Source organism: Schistocerca nitens, chromosome 4 (genome assembly GCF_023898315.1).
Source record: "Schistocerca nitens isolate TAMUIC-IGC-003100 chromosome 4, iqSchNite1.1, whole genome shotgun sequence".
Taxonomy (NCBI): domain Eukaryota; kingdom Metazoa; phylum Arthropoda; class Insecta; order Orthoptera; family Acrididae; genus Schistocerca; species Schistocerca nitens.
The window spans coordinates 900,330,065-900,347,362 of record NC_064617.1 but is presented as its reverse complement, the minus strand read 5'-3'; the positions used below and the strand labels follow the sequence as shown (position 1 = coordinate 900,347,362).

The 17,298-nt window shown below is 42.2% G+C and overlaps 1 protein-coding gene across 1 annotated transcript in view; it reads right to left on the bottom strand.

Moving 5' to 3' along the window:
* LOC126252648 (cytochrome P450 4g15-like) overlaps positions 1-17,298 on the bottom strand; it is a 59,658-nt gene that overhangs the window by 16,946 nt on the left and 25,414 nt on the right. The window contains exon 4 of the mRNA XM_049953551.1: positions 2,407-2,607. Coding sequence (XP_049809508.1) covers positions 2,407-2,607 — 201 coding nt within the window. The remainder of the gene's footprint in view (positions 1-2,406; positions 2,608-17,298) is intronic.

Here is a 17,298-nt window from a genome sequence, read left to right as displayed (position 1 = left end):
TTTCTCTGAAATTCTACTCATTTTTTGTCTTTTCATGTACATCCCATCTGCCGATTTCCATCCTATTCTCATAATTCCTTTGTGGTGCGTGGTTGTTTTGTCTTAGAGTGTATTTTTGAAACAGCTTTTTCTTACGGCTTTTTTCCTCTTTCACTGTAAGAATATTATGTTGACTATAGTTTTAGGAAGAATAAACATGTGAAGTAATCGTGTAATTTTATTAAAATTTAGCAACATCGTGAAACAGTGGGAAGCAGCTTGAATTCTAGCATCGTTGGAGGAGACTGACAACGAGTTATAGCGATGAAGAATGTGTCCTGGAAGAGCATTCAGCTGGAAAATCAGCCATCCAACTTGGGAATGACACGAAGTTCTGTGGGTCGCTGCTATGTCTGCAGAAGAACACGAAATAAAAATACTCGAAAAGTGTGCAATGCCTGTAATGAATTCATTTGTCCCAATCATTCAAAGGTCATCTGTATGTCTTGCCCCAAAAACCATGATTAGATTGGAGTTTATCAGGATCTGTATTTTTTAAAACTAATAACCAATAATGCCAGTTACTCAAATGGTGACTAATTATTAAAATTATTGTTTTTCAAAGATAAGTGAATATTTTTAATGATAATTTTTGATTAACATTACTATAGGCAACTCATAAGAAACTCAATTTTTTGTTTCAAAATTGAAATGTTTCTTTTTGCTACTTGAGAAAATGGCACACACACGTAATTCATGCGACCTCTCACGTTACTTGTTCATGGGCGACCACAGCGGGGTTAACGTGTACTCCAAACCACGATGCTACTTAGCATTTTTTTAATGCTTGTCGAAAGTGAAAGAGGGGACAGGATCAAAAATTCTAACGCCGACTGGGGATCAATGTGGACAACGAACTGAAAATGAACAGTTCATGAACTTCTGTTTTCTAAATGCTACTCCTATTGCCCCAAGGCAAATGAATATTTGTCTTTCTGACTCTGATGTAGCACTCACTCCATAGATGACAGAAGCAGCAAAGTGAATTGCATGCAGAAAGCCTATCAGTAACTACTAAGGCGTACATAATTTACTAAGGCACATAACGTGATATACATCACGAACTATACTCTGTAGAGAATACGAGTATATGTAGGTAGAGGTCGTAATAATATGACTTGATGGTGTCTATGATAAACGATAACCAGTGTTCTATCTAGCTAAGGTTCTCGAAAAGGTTTACCACAGACGCTGAAAACTAGTTTTCTTTGGTGAACACCAAAATGTTCCCACTCTCCGCAATTCATAGGATAGCTGAAGTCTTCGGAGGGACGACCTCACACAATCTGAGCTGCACATAGTGAATTATGATTCTGGTGGAAGAAACAGTATATGGAGAAGGAGGGGAACCAACAGAGGACACATACATGCATCACTAGCCACTACCTTTACATTTTATGAACCATAGTAGGGGTTGCAACATTTCCATTATCCTTATTTACTAAGAAGTATAGAGTAGCCTTGCACTCCACGAATAACAGCAACGTGAAAGTGCTCACAGAACGTGAAGGCACAAGATGGGCTTTTAGTCACTGTTTTTATGACGTTCGGAGCAGTGAAATGTCTACCCAATTAATAATGTGTGCAGTGAAAGTCACAAGTAATCCTAATTCCATTTGTACAAGAACACTTGAATGTGGGACGAGCACTACTGGGAATATTCCTGATATTTTAAAATATTTGTCAGCCACGTATGCACCAAAAGGTCTGACTCCGAGTTTATAATTTTGAGTGGGGGGGGGGGGGGGGGGGGGGAAGAGGGTCAACAATAAAGACGCAGCTATTACCAGTGAAAACAGTAAACTGGACGTTTCAAATGCAAAGATGGATTTCTTCGACTCCACTCAGGATAATGTATGATTGCGATACTTTACGTTTAACCAACTTTCGAAAAGAATGAAACAAAAATTATCTTAGAAACCATCTATGAATTATCTCCTTAACTTTTGCAATGTAAAATTACCGTAATATAAAATTATGTCAATTGAGTTACACACGCCGGCCGGAGTGGCCGAGCGGATCTAGGCGCTACAGTCTGGAACCGCGAGACCGCTACGGTCGCAGGTTCGAATCCTGCCTCGGGCATGGATGTGTGTGATGTCCTTAGGTTAGTTAGGTTTAAGTGGTTCTAAGGGACTGATGACCTCAGCAGTTCAGTCCCATAGTGATCAGAGCCATTTTTTGAGTTACACACTACGGCCTATCACAAGAGTCAATATTACTCAACATGTAACTGGAAGGCCATACGTAATATAAAAAAATATCAGCTACGATAGGACTTTCCTGCGGTCTGTCAATCGGACCATCTCTTAAAACTGCCCATACAAGTGAAACCAGCTCTATTAGTCTAGAGCCTAGAGTGCTTACCTTGACGATGCTGTCGATGACAGTGAGCTGTGAGAGATCCTCCAAGGTGCAGGGCCTCAGATAGTCGTCTCCACTCCCAAAGACGGCGTCGAACTCTTTTTGAGCGATGTCCTGCCACTCGGGGTGAAGTCCCAGTAGCGACAGGGCGAAGCCCAGCGTGGAGGCAGTCGTTTCTGTGCCCGCCATGGCGAACGTGCATACCTGTCCAGCAAAGGAACAGTGTCAGAGTGCGGCGCCTCCTAACCGACACTGGGGTCCTTAGCGACCCAGCATTGGATACGCTGGCAAGGAACGGGAGTTGGGGGGGGGGGGGGGGGGGGAGAGATCGAGCTTGTCCTTCTCCTGAAGCCACGTGAGCAAAGTACAAATCTCCAGGATGACCAGATTAAATTTTGGACACAGCCTCTCCCTAAAACGAGTCCACTACTGTTTAGCTCAAGGTCACTTCAGATGGAGTTCAAGCATCTAGGGCTATAATTGTACAGATCCTAGAGGATGCTTAACTGAGTATTTTAGAATAAAGAATTAATAGATTCAAATGCATATTTGGTTTTTATTAACATTAGAACTTGAGCCTTACAGCACCGACAAGGCTCACAGCAACTCTTCCAAATGGCAAACATAGTCTCAACACACACACACACACACACACACACACACACACACACACACACACACACACACACACACACACTACAATGACACGAAAAATTTTGCCATACTGAGATTTTCTTGTTATTTATCGCACAATTCGTCTTTTCCCTGTGGCTTTGCCAATGTATGCATTCAATGCATATAATGAACACACCACCTAATCCCTTCTCTGTATAAACCTCTTTCTGCCTCAATCCATCGATCTCATTCCCGCACCTCCATCTGCCTTTCTCCTCCTCCCCCTCTCTGCCCCTTTCTTTCAACCTCTCCCTCTGATCATACGTTTCTTCCCCCTCCCTTTGAACATATCTCTCTCCTCTCTTTCCATCTTCACCTCCCTACCCCTTTTAAACCTGCCCAATACCCCTCTATATTTTCCACCTGCCTAATGCATCTCTCCTTCTTCCCTTCTCTCAGTCCATTTCCTCCTCCCTCACTCTGTCCATCTCTTCTATCTCATCTTGTCCTCAGTAATGCTCATTGGCAGGTGTAGCCACTGCAATAGAGTTCAATAAACCAGGCCACTACTATTTCCACAACATGCCTGTCATTCAGAGCAGGCTACACATCAGGGGCCTGAAAAAAATATTTGTTCGCCCCTGAAATGCAGACAACCATGCAAAGCAGATCCATGAAGCAGGCCAATACTGCAACACAACGTAGCTGTCAGGGAGGGTAGTCTACATCCCAGGGGCTGGAAAAAAAATTTGTCTGTCTCTGCTCCTACTGGAGCTAGGCAGTTATGAACCCCACAGTCCTGATACTTGTGAGGTCCATTGTTTCTGAGCCAAATTTGGTTGAAGTCGATCCAGGGTTTGGGAGGAGATCTCTCCCACACACACACACACACACACACACACACACACACACACACACACACACACACACACACACACACACACACAAATTTGGCTTTAGGCTTTATATATAGCAATAGAGAGGGACACTTGGGACCCTATTCAGTTTCTTCTAGGATTCCATGCACCAACGATTTTGTGCAGCACTAAAAATCAAAAAATCTAAGACATCTGATGATATGCTGGTCTCTGGAGAAAAAGACTTCTTCCAATCCAACAGAAACAGCATCCATTGTTCAGCTTTTTAGACATTAATATCGAAGTGAGATGGTGCTTCATCATGTTGTACCCAGAACCTCTGTCATTACAAGAGATGCAATCTCCAACAACTGTGGCAGAACATTTTCAGTGAACGTCAGGTAACATGCACCATTCAGACTGTGTGGCAACAAATAAAATCCTATCAGTTGAAATTGTGCAATTTCAGGCCATTAGTAGGTAGAGAATCCTTGGTGGTGGTTAGAGAGGAGTGTAGCATATTGGCTTTTCATCATACCGTAAATGGTTGTAGCGGCATTTGGAAACACCTCCACGCCACATCTATGACCACTATAAACTGTAGGAAGATGGACATTTCAGTAAGTCACTGTGCACTGGATTATCCATTGAAAGAATTGAAGAAATCAGTGTTCAAAGTTATTTGGCACCATTACTTGCACACAGTGTTCACTATAGGGGTGTAATTGCTGGTCTAGCGATTTACACTCTACATGCTGTTGTTTGAAGTGTGCATTTCGTGAGCAAGATGATATACAGTTTTTTTTCGAACCTCCGATGGGGGGAGCCACGCAAGCCGTGAGAAGACGCCTCAGACCTCACGGCTACCCCGCGCGGCTGATATACAGTTATTGATGAAATTTTTCCCTTTCGAACAATTCTTTGTCAAAAACGTTGATATGATTATAAGATTGAAGACCCATTTACTCATATCTTTCTGTTCACGACGAAAAATTTATTCCAATTAAAGACACCTGATGAGAAACTTTTCTCTGAACAATCGTATGAGTTTCCGGCCCCTACATTTTGCTACACTACTTCTGCAAGCTCCTGTAACAAGTTACGTTCTTCGGTACCCAGTGATTCATTGTAGACAGCACCGTGCAAAACATCACATGCTATTGTGTGTGTTTTTCAAGATAGTGCCAACAATGCCGAAACGACAGGCAGTTGTTTCTTATGAAACTTTAGTTTACAAACACATGCGTCACACGCTTTTGCTTATACAAGCCCTCGTATTACTCGTTTCCGGTCACCGATTCCTCTCGAAATACTCAGTTTCTCTGATTCTGCTCATCACTGATAGTGTTTTACACACTCAGGAACTCCAGGAAAGGAAGGAAGTTACTATCGTTACTGGGAGAGAATGAAGGAAAGATACTGACGATATCTTTCCTGAAGAACTCATCTCTTATTTCGTTTGAAATAATGTACCATAACCAAGGACTGTACGATATGAACTGTAGTCGCCAGAAGCGATTTGAACCTCACTACTTCTAAATATGAGTCCCAGCTCCTTTCACCCAAACCAGGACCTATAAGACCTCAAAGATATTCTAATATCGAGAGGGCTCTACGAATGTAACTGTCACTTAATATCACTTACGGTGGAAAATAAGTATTTTGAGAATTGAAGTTTAACAAAAACATGCTTCGGACCTCCCGTGTTAGAAGACAAGCTCAACATTTCTGCATCGCTCAGTACTAAAAGTAAAGTTTTAAGACAACTGAGTCCTGAAGATGGTGTAAGTAGTTTCGTTAGTGTCAAATGTAGGTGCAAATCAATTACCGAATAAGATTAAACTTCCAATTTAAAGTTGACTACTTGGGAAAGTATTGCTTTTGTATTAATATAGGTAAAATTTGCATGGCTGATGCATTCTTTTTGTGTCTTCGCATTTGACTAAAAATGTGTGTGCTTATACACTGCCTGACAAAAAAAAAATTAAATAAATAAAAAATTAAATAAATAAAAAATTAAGCACCCAGAAGACATGGTAGGAGGCCACGTAAATGATTTAGAGTTTCACTTCTCTATGACAACTAGAACGGCCACTAGTGTGCACATGTGTTGTTCGTGTTTAGTGTTGTTACCCGTTTTGGTAGGGTATGCAAGGGACGAGAAGAGAGTCAGATGCTGAGTGATAGGCCTGAAGGACACCATGGTGCCGCGTAAATTAGAGGATGTCAGAAAAGTGCAGAAAGAGCTTGAGTTTCAAATGGTGCAGGACGAACACAGGAAGGGAGTAGACATAGGAACCATCAATATTGTATTTGTAAACTGCCGTAGCTGTGTTGGAAAAGAACCAGAGCTGCAAGCGCTAATAGAAAACACTGAATCCCAAATCTTTATAGGTATGGAAAGCTGGCTAAAGCGGGAAATAAGTGCAGCCGAAATTTTTACAAAGGACCTAACAGTGTTTAGAAGCGATAGATTACATACAGTTGGCGGTGGAGTGTTTATTGCTGTCAGAAGTAGTTTACCTTGTAGTGAAATTTAAGTTGGTAGTTCCTGTGAGTTGGTGGGGGATAGAGATTACACTCGACAACAGGAATTAATAACTGGTTCCTTTTACCGGACCCCCGACTCAGATGATACAGTTGCTGAACAGTTCAAAGAAAACTTGAGTCATTTCAAATAGGTACCCCACTCATACCATTACAGTTGGTGATGGCTTCAATCTACCCTCGATATGTTGGCAAAAATACATGTTTGAAGTGGTAGGTACAAATCGTCGTCCTAAATAGTACTGAGTGTCTTATCAGAAAATTATTTCGAACAATTAGTTCAGGAGCCCATTCGAAGTGTAAATGAATGCGATAACGTACTTGACCTCTTAGCAACAAATAATCCTGACCAAATAGGGAGCATTATGACAGATACTGAGGTTAGTGACCACAAGGTGGTTGTACCTAGACTGAATACCGTAAATTCCGAACTCATCAAAATAAATGCAGAATCCATCAATTTAAAAAAAATCAGATAAAAATCGGCTTGGCATCTTCCTAAGAGACAGTCTCCATTACTTACAATCCGACTAACCGAGCAGGATAGCGCAGTGGTCAGCACACTGAACTCCCATTCGCAAGGACGACGTTTCAAACCAGCGTCCGGCCATCCTGGTTTAGGTTTTCTGTGATTTCCCAAAATCGCTCAAGGCAAATGCCGAGATGGTTCCTTCTCTAAACCGAGCTTGTCTCTAATGACCTCGTGGTCGACGGAACGTTAAACACTAATCTCGTCCTGCTCTTCCAGTCTGACTACGTAAGCGTTGACCACATGTGGTTTAAATTCAGAGAAACAGTGTCGACGAGACACGAGATATATAACAAATAAATTAATAACAGGTGACATTGATCCCCCATGGTACACAAAAAAGGCCTGAACACTGTTGCAGAAGCAACGAAAAAAAGCATGACAAATTCAAACGAACGCAAAATCCCCAAGATTGGTGAAGTTTTACAGAAGCTGGAAATTTCGCACGAACTTAATTGCGAGATTCTTTTAATAGTTTCTCCAACGAAACTTTGTTTCGAAGTTTGGGAGGAAACGCAAAGAGATTCTGGTCATAAGTGAAGTACACCAGTGGCAAGCCGCAACTAATACCTTCACAGCGCGATAAGAGTGGTGACGTTATTGACACTGCCACTAGAGCCGAGTTACTAAGAAGCTTTTCCGAAATTCCTTCACAAAATAAGACGAAGTAAATATTCTAGAATTCAAATGTAGAACAACTGTCAAGATGAGTAGCGTAGAAGTAGATATCCGCTGTGTAGCGAAGCAGCTTAAAACACTTAAGAAAAGCAAGGCTTCCGGCCAGATTGTATACCAGTCAGGATCCTTCCAGAGTGTGCTGACACATTAGCTCCATACTTACAAGGGAACCTCCCCATCGCACCCCCCTCAGATTTAGTTATAAGTTGGCACAGTGGATAGGCCTTGATAAACTGAACACAGATCAACTGACAAAACAGGAAGAAGTTGTGTGGAACTGTGAAAAAATAAGCAAAAGATCAAACTGAGTAGTCCATGTGAAAGATAGGCAACATCATAGAGAACGGGAGCTCAGGAGCGCCGTGGTCCCGTGGTAGCGTGAGCAGCTGCAGAACGAGAGGTCCTTGGTTCAAGTCTTCCCTCGACTGAAAATTTTACTTACTTTATTTTTGCATAGTTATTATCTGTCCGTTCGTTCATTGACGTCTCTGTTCACTGTAATAAGTTTAGTGTCTGTGTTTTGCGACCGCATCGCAAAACCGTGCGATTAGTAGACGAAAGGACGTGCCTCTCCAATGGGAACCGAAAACATTTGATCGCAAGGTCATAGGTCAACCGATTCCTCCACAGGAAAACACATTTGATATATTCTATACGACACTGGTGACGGCATGTGCGTCACATGACAGGAATATGTTGTCGACCCACCTAACTTGTACACTTGGCGAATGGGTAAAAAGATTCTTCTACCTTGCCAGATTTAGGTTTTCTTGTGGATGTGATAATCACTCCCAAAAAAGTGATGAAAACATAAGAGTGTCACATAAACTGAAAATAAAAAATTAAACTTTTCACCCGATGGAAGATTTGAACCAAGGATCTTTCGTTCCGCAGCTGCTCACGTTACCACGAGACCACGGCGCTCCTGCGTTCCCAGTGTCCTTGATATTGCATATCTTCCCATGAACTACTTAGTTTGTATATTTTGCTTATTTTTTCACAATTCCACACAACTTCTTCCTGTTTTCTCAATTGATCTGTGTTCAGTTTTTCAAGGCCTATCCACTGTGCCAACTTATAACTTAATCTGAGGGGGGTGCGATGGGGAGGTTCCCTTGTTAGCAATCATATACAACCGCTCGCTCACAGAAACATCCGTACCCAAAAACCTGAGAGTCGCATAAGAAAGAAGGTAGGAGTACTTCGTTGAATTACAGGCCGCTACCACTAACGTCGATTTACAGTAAGAGTTTGGAACATATGCTGTGCTCTAACATGAATCACCTCAAAGAAAATGATTTACTGACAGACAGCCAACACGGATTCAGAAAATATTGTTCTTGTGAAATACAGCTGGGTCTTTTTTTATTCCTACGAAGTAATGAGTGCTATCGACGGGGTCGTCAAACCGATTTCATATTTTTAGATTTCCAGATGTCTTTTGACATCGTTCCTCAAGAGCGATTTTTAATTAAATTGCGTAACTATAGAGTATCGTGTCAGCTGTATGACTGGATTCGTGATTTCCTGTCAGAAAGAACACAGTTCGTAATAACTCACGGAAAGACGTCGGGTAAAACAGGAGTGATATCTGGCGTCCCAAAGGAAGTGCTGTATGCCCTCTGTTGTTCCTGATCTACGTAAACGATGTAGGAGACAATCTGAGCAGCCCTCTTAGATTGTTTGCAGATGATACTATCATTCACCTTCATGTAAATTCATCAGACGATCAAAACTAATTGCAAAATGATTTAGACAAGATATCTATTGTACAAAAAGTGGAAATTGACTGTAAATTATGAAAGTGTGAAGTCATCCATATGAAAACTAAAAAGAAACCGTTACACTTGAGTTACGCGATAAATCACACAAATCTAAAGGCTGGAAACTCAACAAAATACTTAGCGATTACAATTACGAATAACTTAAATTGGAGTGAACACATGGTGTGTCGTGGGGCGATCACTCTGTTTTTAAAATAATTGAAAATCCACGATCGCTTCAGTCGTTTATTAGATGACCGCTTTCAGCACTCTGAAGGTGCCATCAGATCTGAAACGTGGATTAACATTTATAAAACCATGTGGACATCATGGCATATGAGGCAGACCATCTGATAAAATCATTGTCACAACCAATAAAAAATAATAAAAACTGCTCTCATGGTCGTTCTTTCCCTAAAATATAAAACTGAAGTCACCAGATGAAACTACCACTGCTCGCCTAACACCGGTCGGCATCATCACTGCAGTGCATTATTTTTTATTGGTTGTGACAATGATTTTATCAGATGGTCTGCCTCATATGCCATGATGTCCACATGGTTTTATAAATGTTAATCCACGTTTCAGATCTGATGATGGCACCTTCAGAGTGCTGAAACCGGTCATCTAATAAACGATTAAAGCTATCGTGGCTTTTCAATTATTTTAAAAACTTAAATTGGAACGATCACATAGATAACGTTGTGGGGGAAACAAACCAAAGGCTGTGATTCATTGCAGAACACTTAGAAAAGGTAAAAGTGTGCTACAGGGACTGCTTACACTATGCTTGGCCGCCCTCTTCTGGAGTACTGTTGTGCGGTGTGGGATCCGCATCGGATAGTATTCACGGACGACATCGATAAAGTTCAAAGAAGGGCAGCTCGTTCTATATTATTAAGAAATAATAGAGAGAGTGTCACGGATATCATACACGAACTGGGATGGCAGTCACTAAAACAAAGGCGTTTTTCGCTGCGGCAGGACCTTTCTCGTGTAATTTCAATCACCAGCTTTCCCATCAGAGTGTGAAAATATTTTGTTGGCACCAACCTAAATAGGGAGAAATGATCATCTTAATAAAATAAGAGAAATCAGAGCTTACAAGGAAAGACTTTAGAGTTTGTTTTTCCCGCGCGATGTTCGAGAGTGGAACGAGGTCGTTAGATGAACTCTCTGCCAGGCACTTGATTCTGAATTGCTGAGCAATCATGCATACGTAGTTCGTGTGACACAGGGTTATCAGCAAGTTACGGAGTCTGAAAGCCGCCTCGCCGTTGGCGACCATTTGGCCGGCTCATCGATTGGGACAATATGCAGACGTGCGGACGTTCGGATGTGACAGTGGGCTCATGTTTTGGACTGCATGGGAACAACAGGACACGCACACTTATCGTCATTGTTCCGGTCGAACACGTCTGACCGCTACAAATTAAGATCGCCGTGTTGTGTATCAGGCAGATCATAAGTCCTTCATAATTGTACCCGCCATTTGAGGACAATTCCCCGCAACATTCCGTTATCATCCCGCACCATTGGTCGGAGAAAAGCAGCAGACGGACTTGTGAATTACAGTGAGACCTGAGTTTCTCCTGGCGCATACAATTTTCAAACAACTTACGGGAATTCAGCCAGGTAATATTAACAGCGACCGCCGATATTTCGGCGGGAGCACACCCCACCTTTTTCAAGGCAAACTGCAACGGACAGGCGATGTACAGGCAAATTTAAAACGTCGGTTCTTGGACTAATGCAGGAAAGATAACACACACTGAACACTAGTGCCACCGAAGATAACCAAAGTCAGAGATATCGATAGTGAGACTACGAACGAGCAGGTGAGTTAACATTGACTCTGCCCCTCTGTTTTTTGACAAAGGAGACAGCAGGTACACAAGGAAGGGGTTCCTTTCTGTCCTATAGTGGGTAATATCGGCGTGCCGACATACCGTGTAGCAAAGCATCTTGCTTCTCTGTTCAATCCGCAAGTTGGTCGGTGTGAACATCATAACAGGAACTCAGCTGATTTCTTACATCGTTTGGAGCGACTGCGGTTGAATGACTAATATTTTAGTGAGTTTTGGTGTGTCTCTCTCTTCACTCGTGTTCCTCTGTCTGATTCGTTGCGGTTGATTGAGGTTAGGTTTGGTGCCGAATTAACTAATCTCTTTCGGCATGTATTGACATTCACCTACTTTTTATTCAATGACCAGTATTACGAACAGATAGATGGAGTTGCAATGGGTAGTCCGTTGTCTCCTGTGATCGCAAATTTGTTTATGGAAGACTTCGAGAAACGTGTATTGGAGTCGGCGCCTTTGAAACCCACCTGTTCCTTCAGATATGTTGATACCTTTGTTGTTTGGCCTCATGGTAGAGAGAATTTGAATACCTTTCTAGAACATCGGAACTCGATCCAACCGAACATTCATTTTACGATGGAGGTGGAAGAGAATGGTTGCCTTCCCTTTCTTGACGTTTTGGTTAGGAGGAAGGATGATGGATCATTGGGACATTCAGTTTACAGGAAACGTACTCACACCGACTTATATTTATAGGCTAATAGTTGTCACCATCCGACTCAGCATGAAGGGGTACTTCGTACTTTGGTACACAGGGCACATGTCATTTGCGACACTGAGATTCTGACAGCTGAGCTGTCCCATCTTGAAGCTACTTTTTGTCAAAACGGTTATCGTGAAAGACAGATTGAGCTTGCGTTGCGCTATCGACCAACTGTGCATCGTGTGAAGGATGAGTCTACACCTAAGTCTACTGCCTTTTTGCCTTACGTAGGAAGCACTTCCAACAAGATCGGTCGTATTTTACAGAGATACGATGTGAAATGTGTTTTCCGACCTCCATCTAAAATTAGAGTGCTTTTGGGTTCCGTTAAGGATGATCTTGGTCTGCGTAAGGCCGGTGTATATCGCATTCCTTGTAGCTGTGGCATGGTGTATATTGGTGAAACTATCAGGACCGTGAGGCCCGATGTACTAGGCATAAACGACACATATGATTACAGCAGCCAAGTAGATCTGCTGTTGCCGAACATTGCTTTGATACTGGTCATCCTATGTTATACAACAACACCGAGATATTGGCATGCACGTCCAGGTATTGGGACTGTCTTATCAAGGAGGCAGTTGAGATTAAATTAGCGAGCAACCTCGTAAACGGGGATGGAGGTTTTTGTTTAAACTCTGTTTGCAATCCTGCTCTCTCCCTTGTCAAAAAAAAAAAAAAAAAAAAAAAAAAAAAAAAAAAAAAACCAGAGGGACAGAGTCAATGTTACATGGCCTGTCCGTTGTAGTTTGCCTTGAAAATGGCGTGGTGTGCTCTCGCCGAAATATCAGCGGTTGCTGTTAATATTACCTGGCTGAATTCTCGTAAGTTGTTTGAAAATTGTGAATTACTGTCTCACGCGTGGGCTGCTGTTAAAAGCTCAGCACAAAGGGCTGCATTTCGAGTGATGCTGTACCGGGAAGAACAGACTGCTGAGGAATGGCGTGTTCAGCTATGAATCGCGGTTCTCTACTACCTCGGGTGAGTATCGTCGGCTTGTTTGATAGCGACCTGAGGAGAAGTCCCATTCCTTCAATGTCTTCATGTTACTACTTCATAGTGGTGTGTGTGGAGGGGGGAGGGGGAGGCGGGGGGAGGGCATCGGGTATGAGTTTAGGTCACAGATGGCAGCGATTGTGGGAACACAGACGGATATCCTACGTCCTCGTCTTTACCTCTCATGCGACAGGGCAATGCTCGTCCATGCATGGCAAATGTGTCTGTGAACACCCTATAAATTTGAACAACATGGCCCAGAGGAGCAACAGTGATCTGGTAATACAACCGGGTTAAAACAACAGTTTAGATCGCTGTAATATTTTACTAATGACCGATTTCGACTTCTACATTAAGTCACCTGCCGAAAACGGGAACCACCTGGCTGTTGCTGGCGGCTCCTCGGGTGCTCACACGACAATGCATCAGTTTGCGATTGTGTTCCCACGTGATCATCCCAGTAGCAGCCAGCAGCAGCTAGACGGGGTTCATTTTCTGAAGATGACTTCTGCATGAAGTCGAAACTGATTATTAGTAAAATATCATTGCGATCTAGACTTGTTTTAATCTGTTCTCTATGAACTGCCTACATGATGTTGAGAGACTCCCGTGGTCAGGAAGACACTCAGACAGTTTCGTGCTGGATCAGCCCAGACATCAGCTCTATCCCAGTTCCAGTAACGAAGATATGAATAACTACTTAGAACAGTTGCGTACCGGATTACATCAGAAGATAATAAAAAAATGGTTCTGAGCACTATGCGACTTCTGACGTCATCAGTCGCCTAGAACTTAGAACTAATTAAACCTAACTAACCTAAGGACATCACACACATCCATGCCGGAGGCAGGATTCGAACCTGCGACCGTAGCGGTCGCTCGGCTCCAGACTGTAGCGCCTAGAACCGCACGGCCACTCTGGCCGGCAGAAGATAATAGAACGGCTTTATGACACCCTTCGGATGAGTGCGTGGATGTCGTTTTGATGAGTGGGTTCATAATGTCAAGGTCTTTGTAAAGTCCACCATTTTGTAATTGGCGAAACAGCATCTCATACCCTTTCAACCTGCGAGGTTCTATTTCGATCCCTCGTAGCGTGGCTGACTGACATTACTTTTGTTACCTTCTTTTTGCCTAACATTTCTGTGTACTTGTAGTTAAGCTAATCGACTTTTAAATTGGAAATACAGATCTTTGATGAGCATGACTAAAATTTTAGCTTGTTAAATAAATTCTTTGTCAAAGCGATGTTTATAAATCGTGTTGAATATTTTAATGATTTCAATTCTTTAATCTGAGATGATGAATTGATTAAGCTGTAAATTGTATAGTAAGGTCGTATATAATTAAATAATAAAATTACTGTGTTGCATGCTTTTAATACGAAAATTGCTCTAAAATGTCCCCTTGTAGAGCCCACATCACAGGTCCAGCCTATGGGGCAAATAGGTCCTGAATACGGTCTTAGTGGTGCGTTTATTTCTGACGATACCGTTTGTCCAGATACCATTTCGTAGACGATCGCGGTCCCTCGCCTACCTGTTTGTTGCACGCGCGCGTATCTGCTCACTCTGCTGACAGATGGCCCAGCCCAGTGGCAAGCCCTACATTACCTAGCTAGTACCGGCTGGTTATAATTAATGTGCAAAAAATGTTCAAATGTGTGTGAAACCTTATGGGACTTAACGGCTAAGGTCATCAGTCCCTAACCTTACACACTACTTAACCTAAATTATCCTAAGGACAAACATACACACCCGTGCCCGAGGGAGGAATGCCGGAAATTTGCCACGCCGGACATTTGCCACACTTGCCCCTACGCCAGATAGCTTCAGTAGCGATACCTCATGTAAGGGACGCCCTTCCTCGTACTCTTTCTGTCCGCTTTCAAATCGCCGTCTCCACATATTACTCGATACAACCAGTACGTAAGGAACCTTCTTCTTCGACATCTTGGCGAAATACGGAGCTTCTTTTTCGAAATCGAAATATTTATAACTTTTGGGAAACTAAAGCAATACCGACGATTATGTCAGTGTGTAATTAGTTCTGCCAAGTATAAATATAGATCCATCTGTCTGTACGGTAGCTTCCTTTCACGCTTACTGATTCCGATAGAAACAGTCTATCGCCATGGGAGCAACAAGAAAGGAACGATGTAAAGAGAATGCGAATGTACGCTAATCATTTCTTTTTGATCACTGCATTTGTGCCTACTTCCATTACTACAGCTGCGTGCCCAAAAGACAATAAGGAAAGAAGAAATGGGTATGTGAATGTTTGAAAAAGAACGACATAGTCCATATTAATTTACTCTCTAAAATCCGATATCCCTTGCGGCGACACCTTAGTTAATAAAGTATAGCGGGACAATGTTCAGAACATGACAAAGTACGTTGAATAAATAGAGATAAGAACATCTATGATCGACATGTCATCTAAAGTCGACGTACAATTTTAAAATGTTAGAAATGAGGAAATGAAGTAATAGAGAATGCTATGCTTTTAACGTACGTTGTTGTTCTACATTGTTTAGCTCTGGTATTTTCAGGGTCACAGAGAAAGCATCCTAGGTTTTGGAGGGAAAAGCCGTAATTGTAATGATATGCACTACATCAGAAACAAGAAGCACAACTTAAGGAAAAAATAATGTCATGTGTGTTCCGGCTCACAAGCGACATTGTAGCAGATAGTTCCTGTGACTTACTATGGGCTGAGGTTATATTGGACAACCCGAGTAAAGTAATAACTGGCTCCTTTTACCGACCACCGGTCTCACATGAAACAGTTGCTGAACAATTCAAAGAAAACTTGATCTCATCACAAATAGGTACCCTACTTATACAATTTTAGTTGGCAGTGACTTCACTCTACCTTCTGTATGTTGACAAAAATACATTTTACAACCCTATTGTAGATAGGAAACAACTTCCGTAATTGTTCTAAACGCTTTTTTAAAATTATTTTGAACAGTTAGGAGGCCATTGAAATTGTAAATGGTTACGAAAACACACTTGACCTCTTAGCCACAAATAATCCTGAGCATCTGCCGAAATTTTTACAAAGGTACAGACGGTATTTAGAAAGGATAGATTGCATGCAACCGGTGGTGGAGTGTTCGTCGCTGTTAGTAGTAGTTTATCCTGTAGTGAAGTAGAAGTGGATAGTTCCTGTGAATTATTATGGGTGGAGGTTACACTCAACAACCGAGCTAGGTTAATAATTGGCTCCTTTTACCGACCTCCCGACTCAGCAGCATTAGTGGCAGAACAACTGAGAGAAAATTTGGAATACATTTCACATTAATTTTCTCAGCATGTTATAGTCTTAGGTGGAGATTTCAATTTACGAGATATAGACTGGGACTCTCAGATGTTTAGGACGGGTGGTAGGGACAGAGCATTGAGTGACATACTGATTACGCCATCCCAAAATTACCTCGAGCAATTAAACAGAGAACCGACTCGTGGAGATAACATCTTGGACCTACTGGTAACAAACAGACCCGAACTTTTCGACTCTGTAAGTGCAGAACAGGGAATCAGTGATCATAAGGCCGTTGCAGCATCCCTGAATATGGAAGTAAGTAGGAATATATAAAGAGGGAGGAAGGTGGATCTGTTTAGAAAGAGTAATAGAAGGCAGATTTCAGACTACCTAACAGATCAAAACGAAAATTTCTGTTCCGACACTGACAATGTTGAGTGTTTATGGAAAAAGTTCAAGGCAATCGTAAAATGCGTTTTAGACAGGTACGTGCCGAGTAAAACTGTGAGGGACGGGAAAAACCCACCGTGGTACAACAACAAAGTTAGGAAACTACTGCGGAAGCAAAGAGCGTTTAAACGCAGCCAAAACCTCTCAGACAAACAGAAGCTAAACGATGTCAAAGCGTAAGGAGGGCTATGCGTGAAGCGTTCAGTGAATTCGAAAGTAAAATTCTATGTACCGACTTGACAGAAAATCCTAGGAAGTTCTGGTCTTACGTTAAATCAGTAAGTGGCTCGAAACAGCATATCCAGACACTCCGGGATGATGGTGGCATTGAAACAGAGGATGACACGCGTAAAGCTGAAATACTAAACACCTTTTTCCAAAGCTGTTTCACAGAGGAAGACCGCACTGCAGTTCCTTCTCTAAATCCTCGCACAAACGAAAAAATGGCTGACATCGAAATAAGTGTCCAAGGAATAGAAAAGCAACTGGAATCACTCAACAGAGGAAAGTCCACTGGACCTGACGGGATACCAATTCGATTCTACACAGAGTACGCGAAAGAAGTTGCCCCCCTTCTAACAGCCGTGTACCGCAAGTCTCTAGAGGAACGGAGGGTTCCAAATGACTG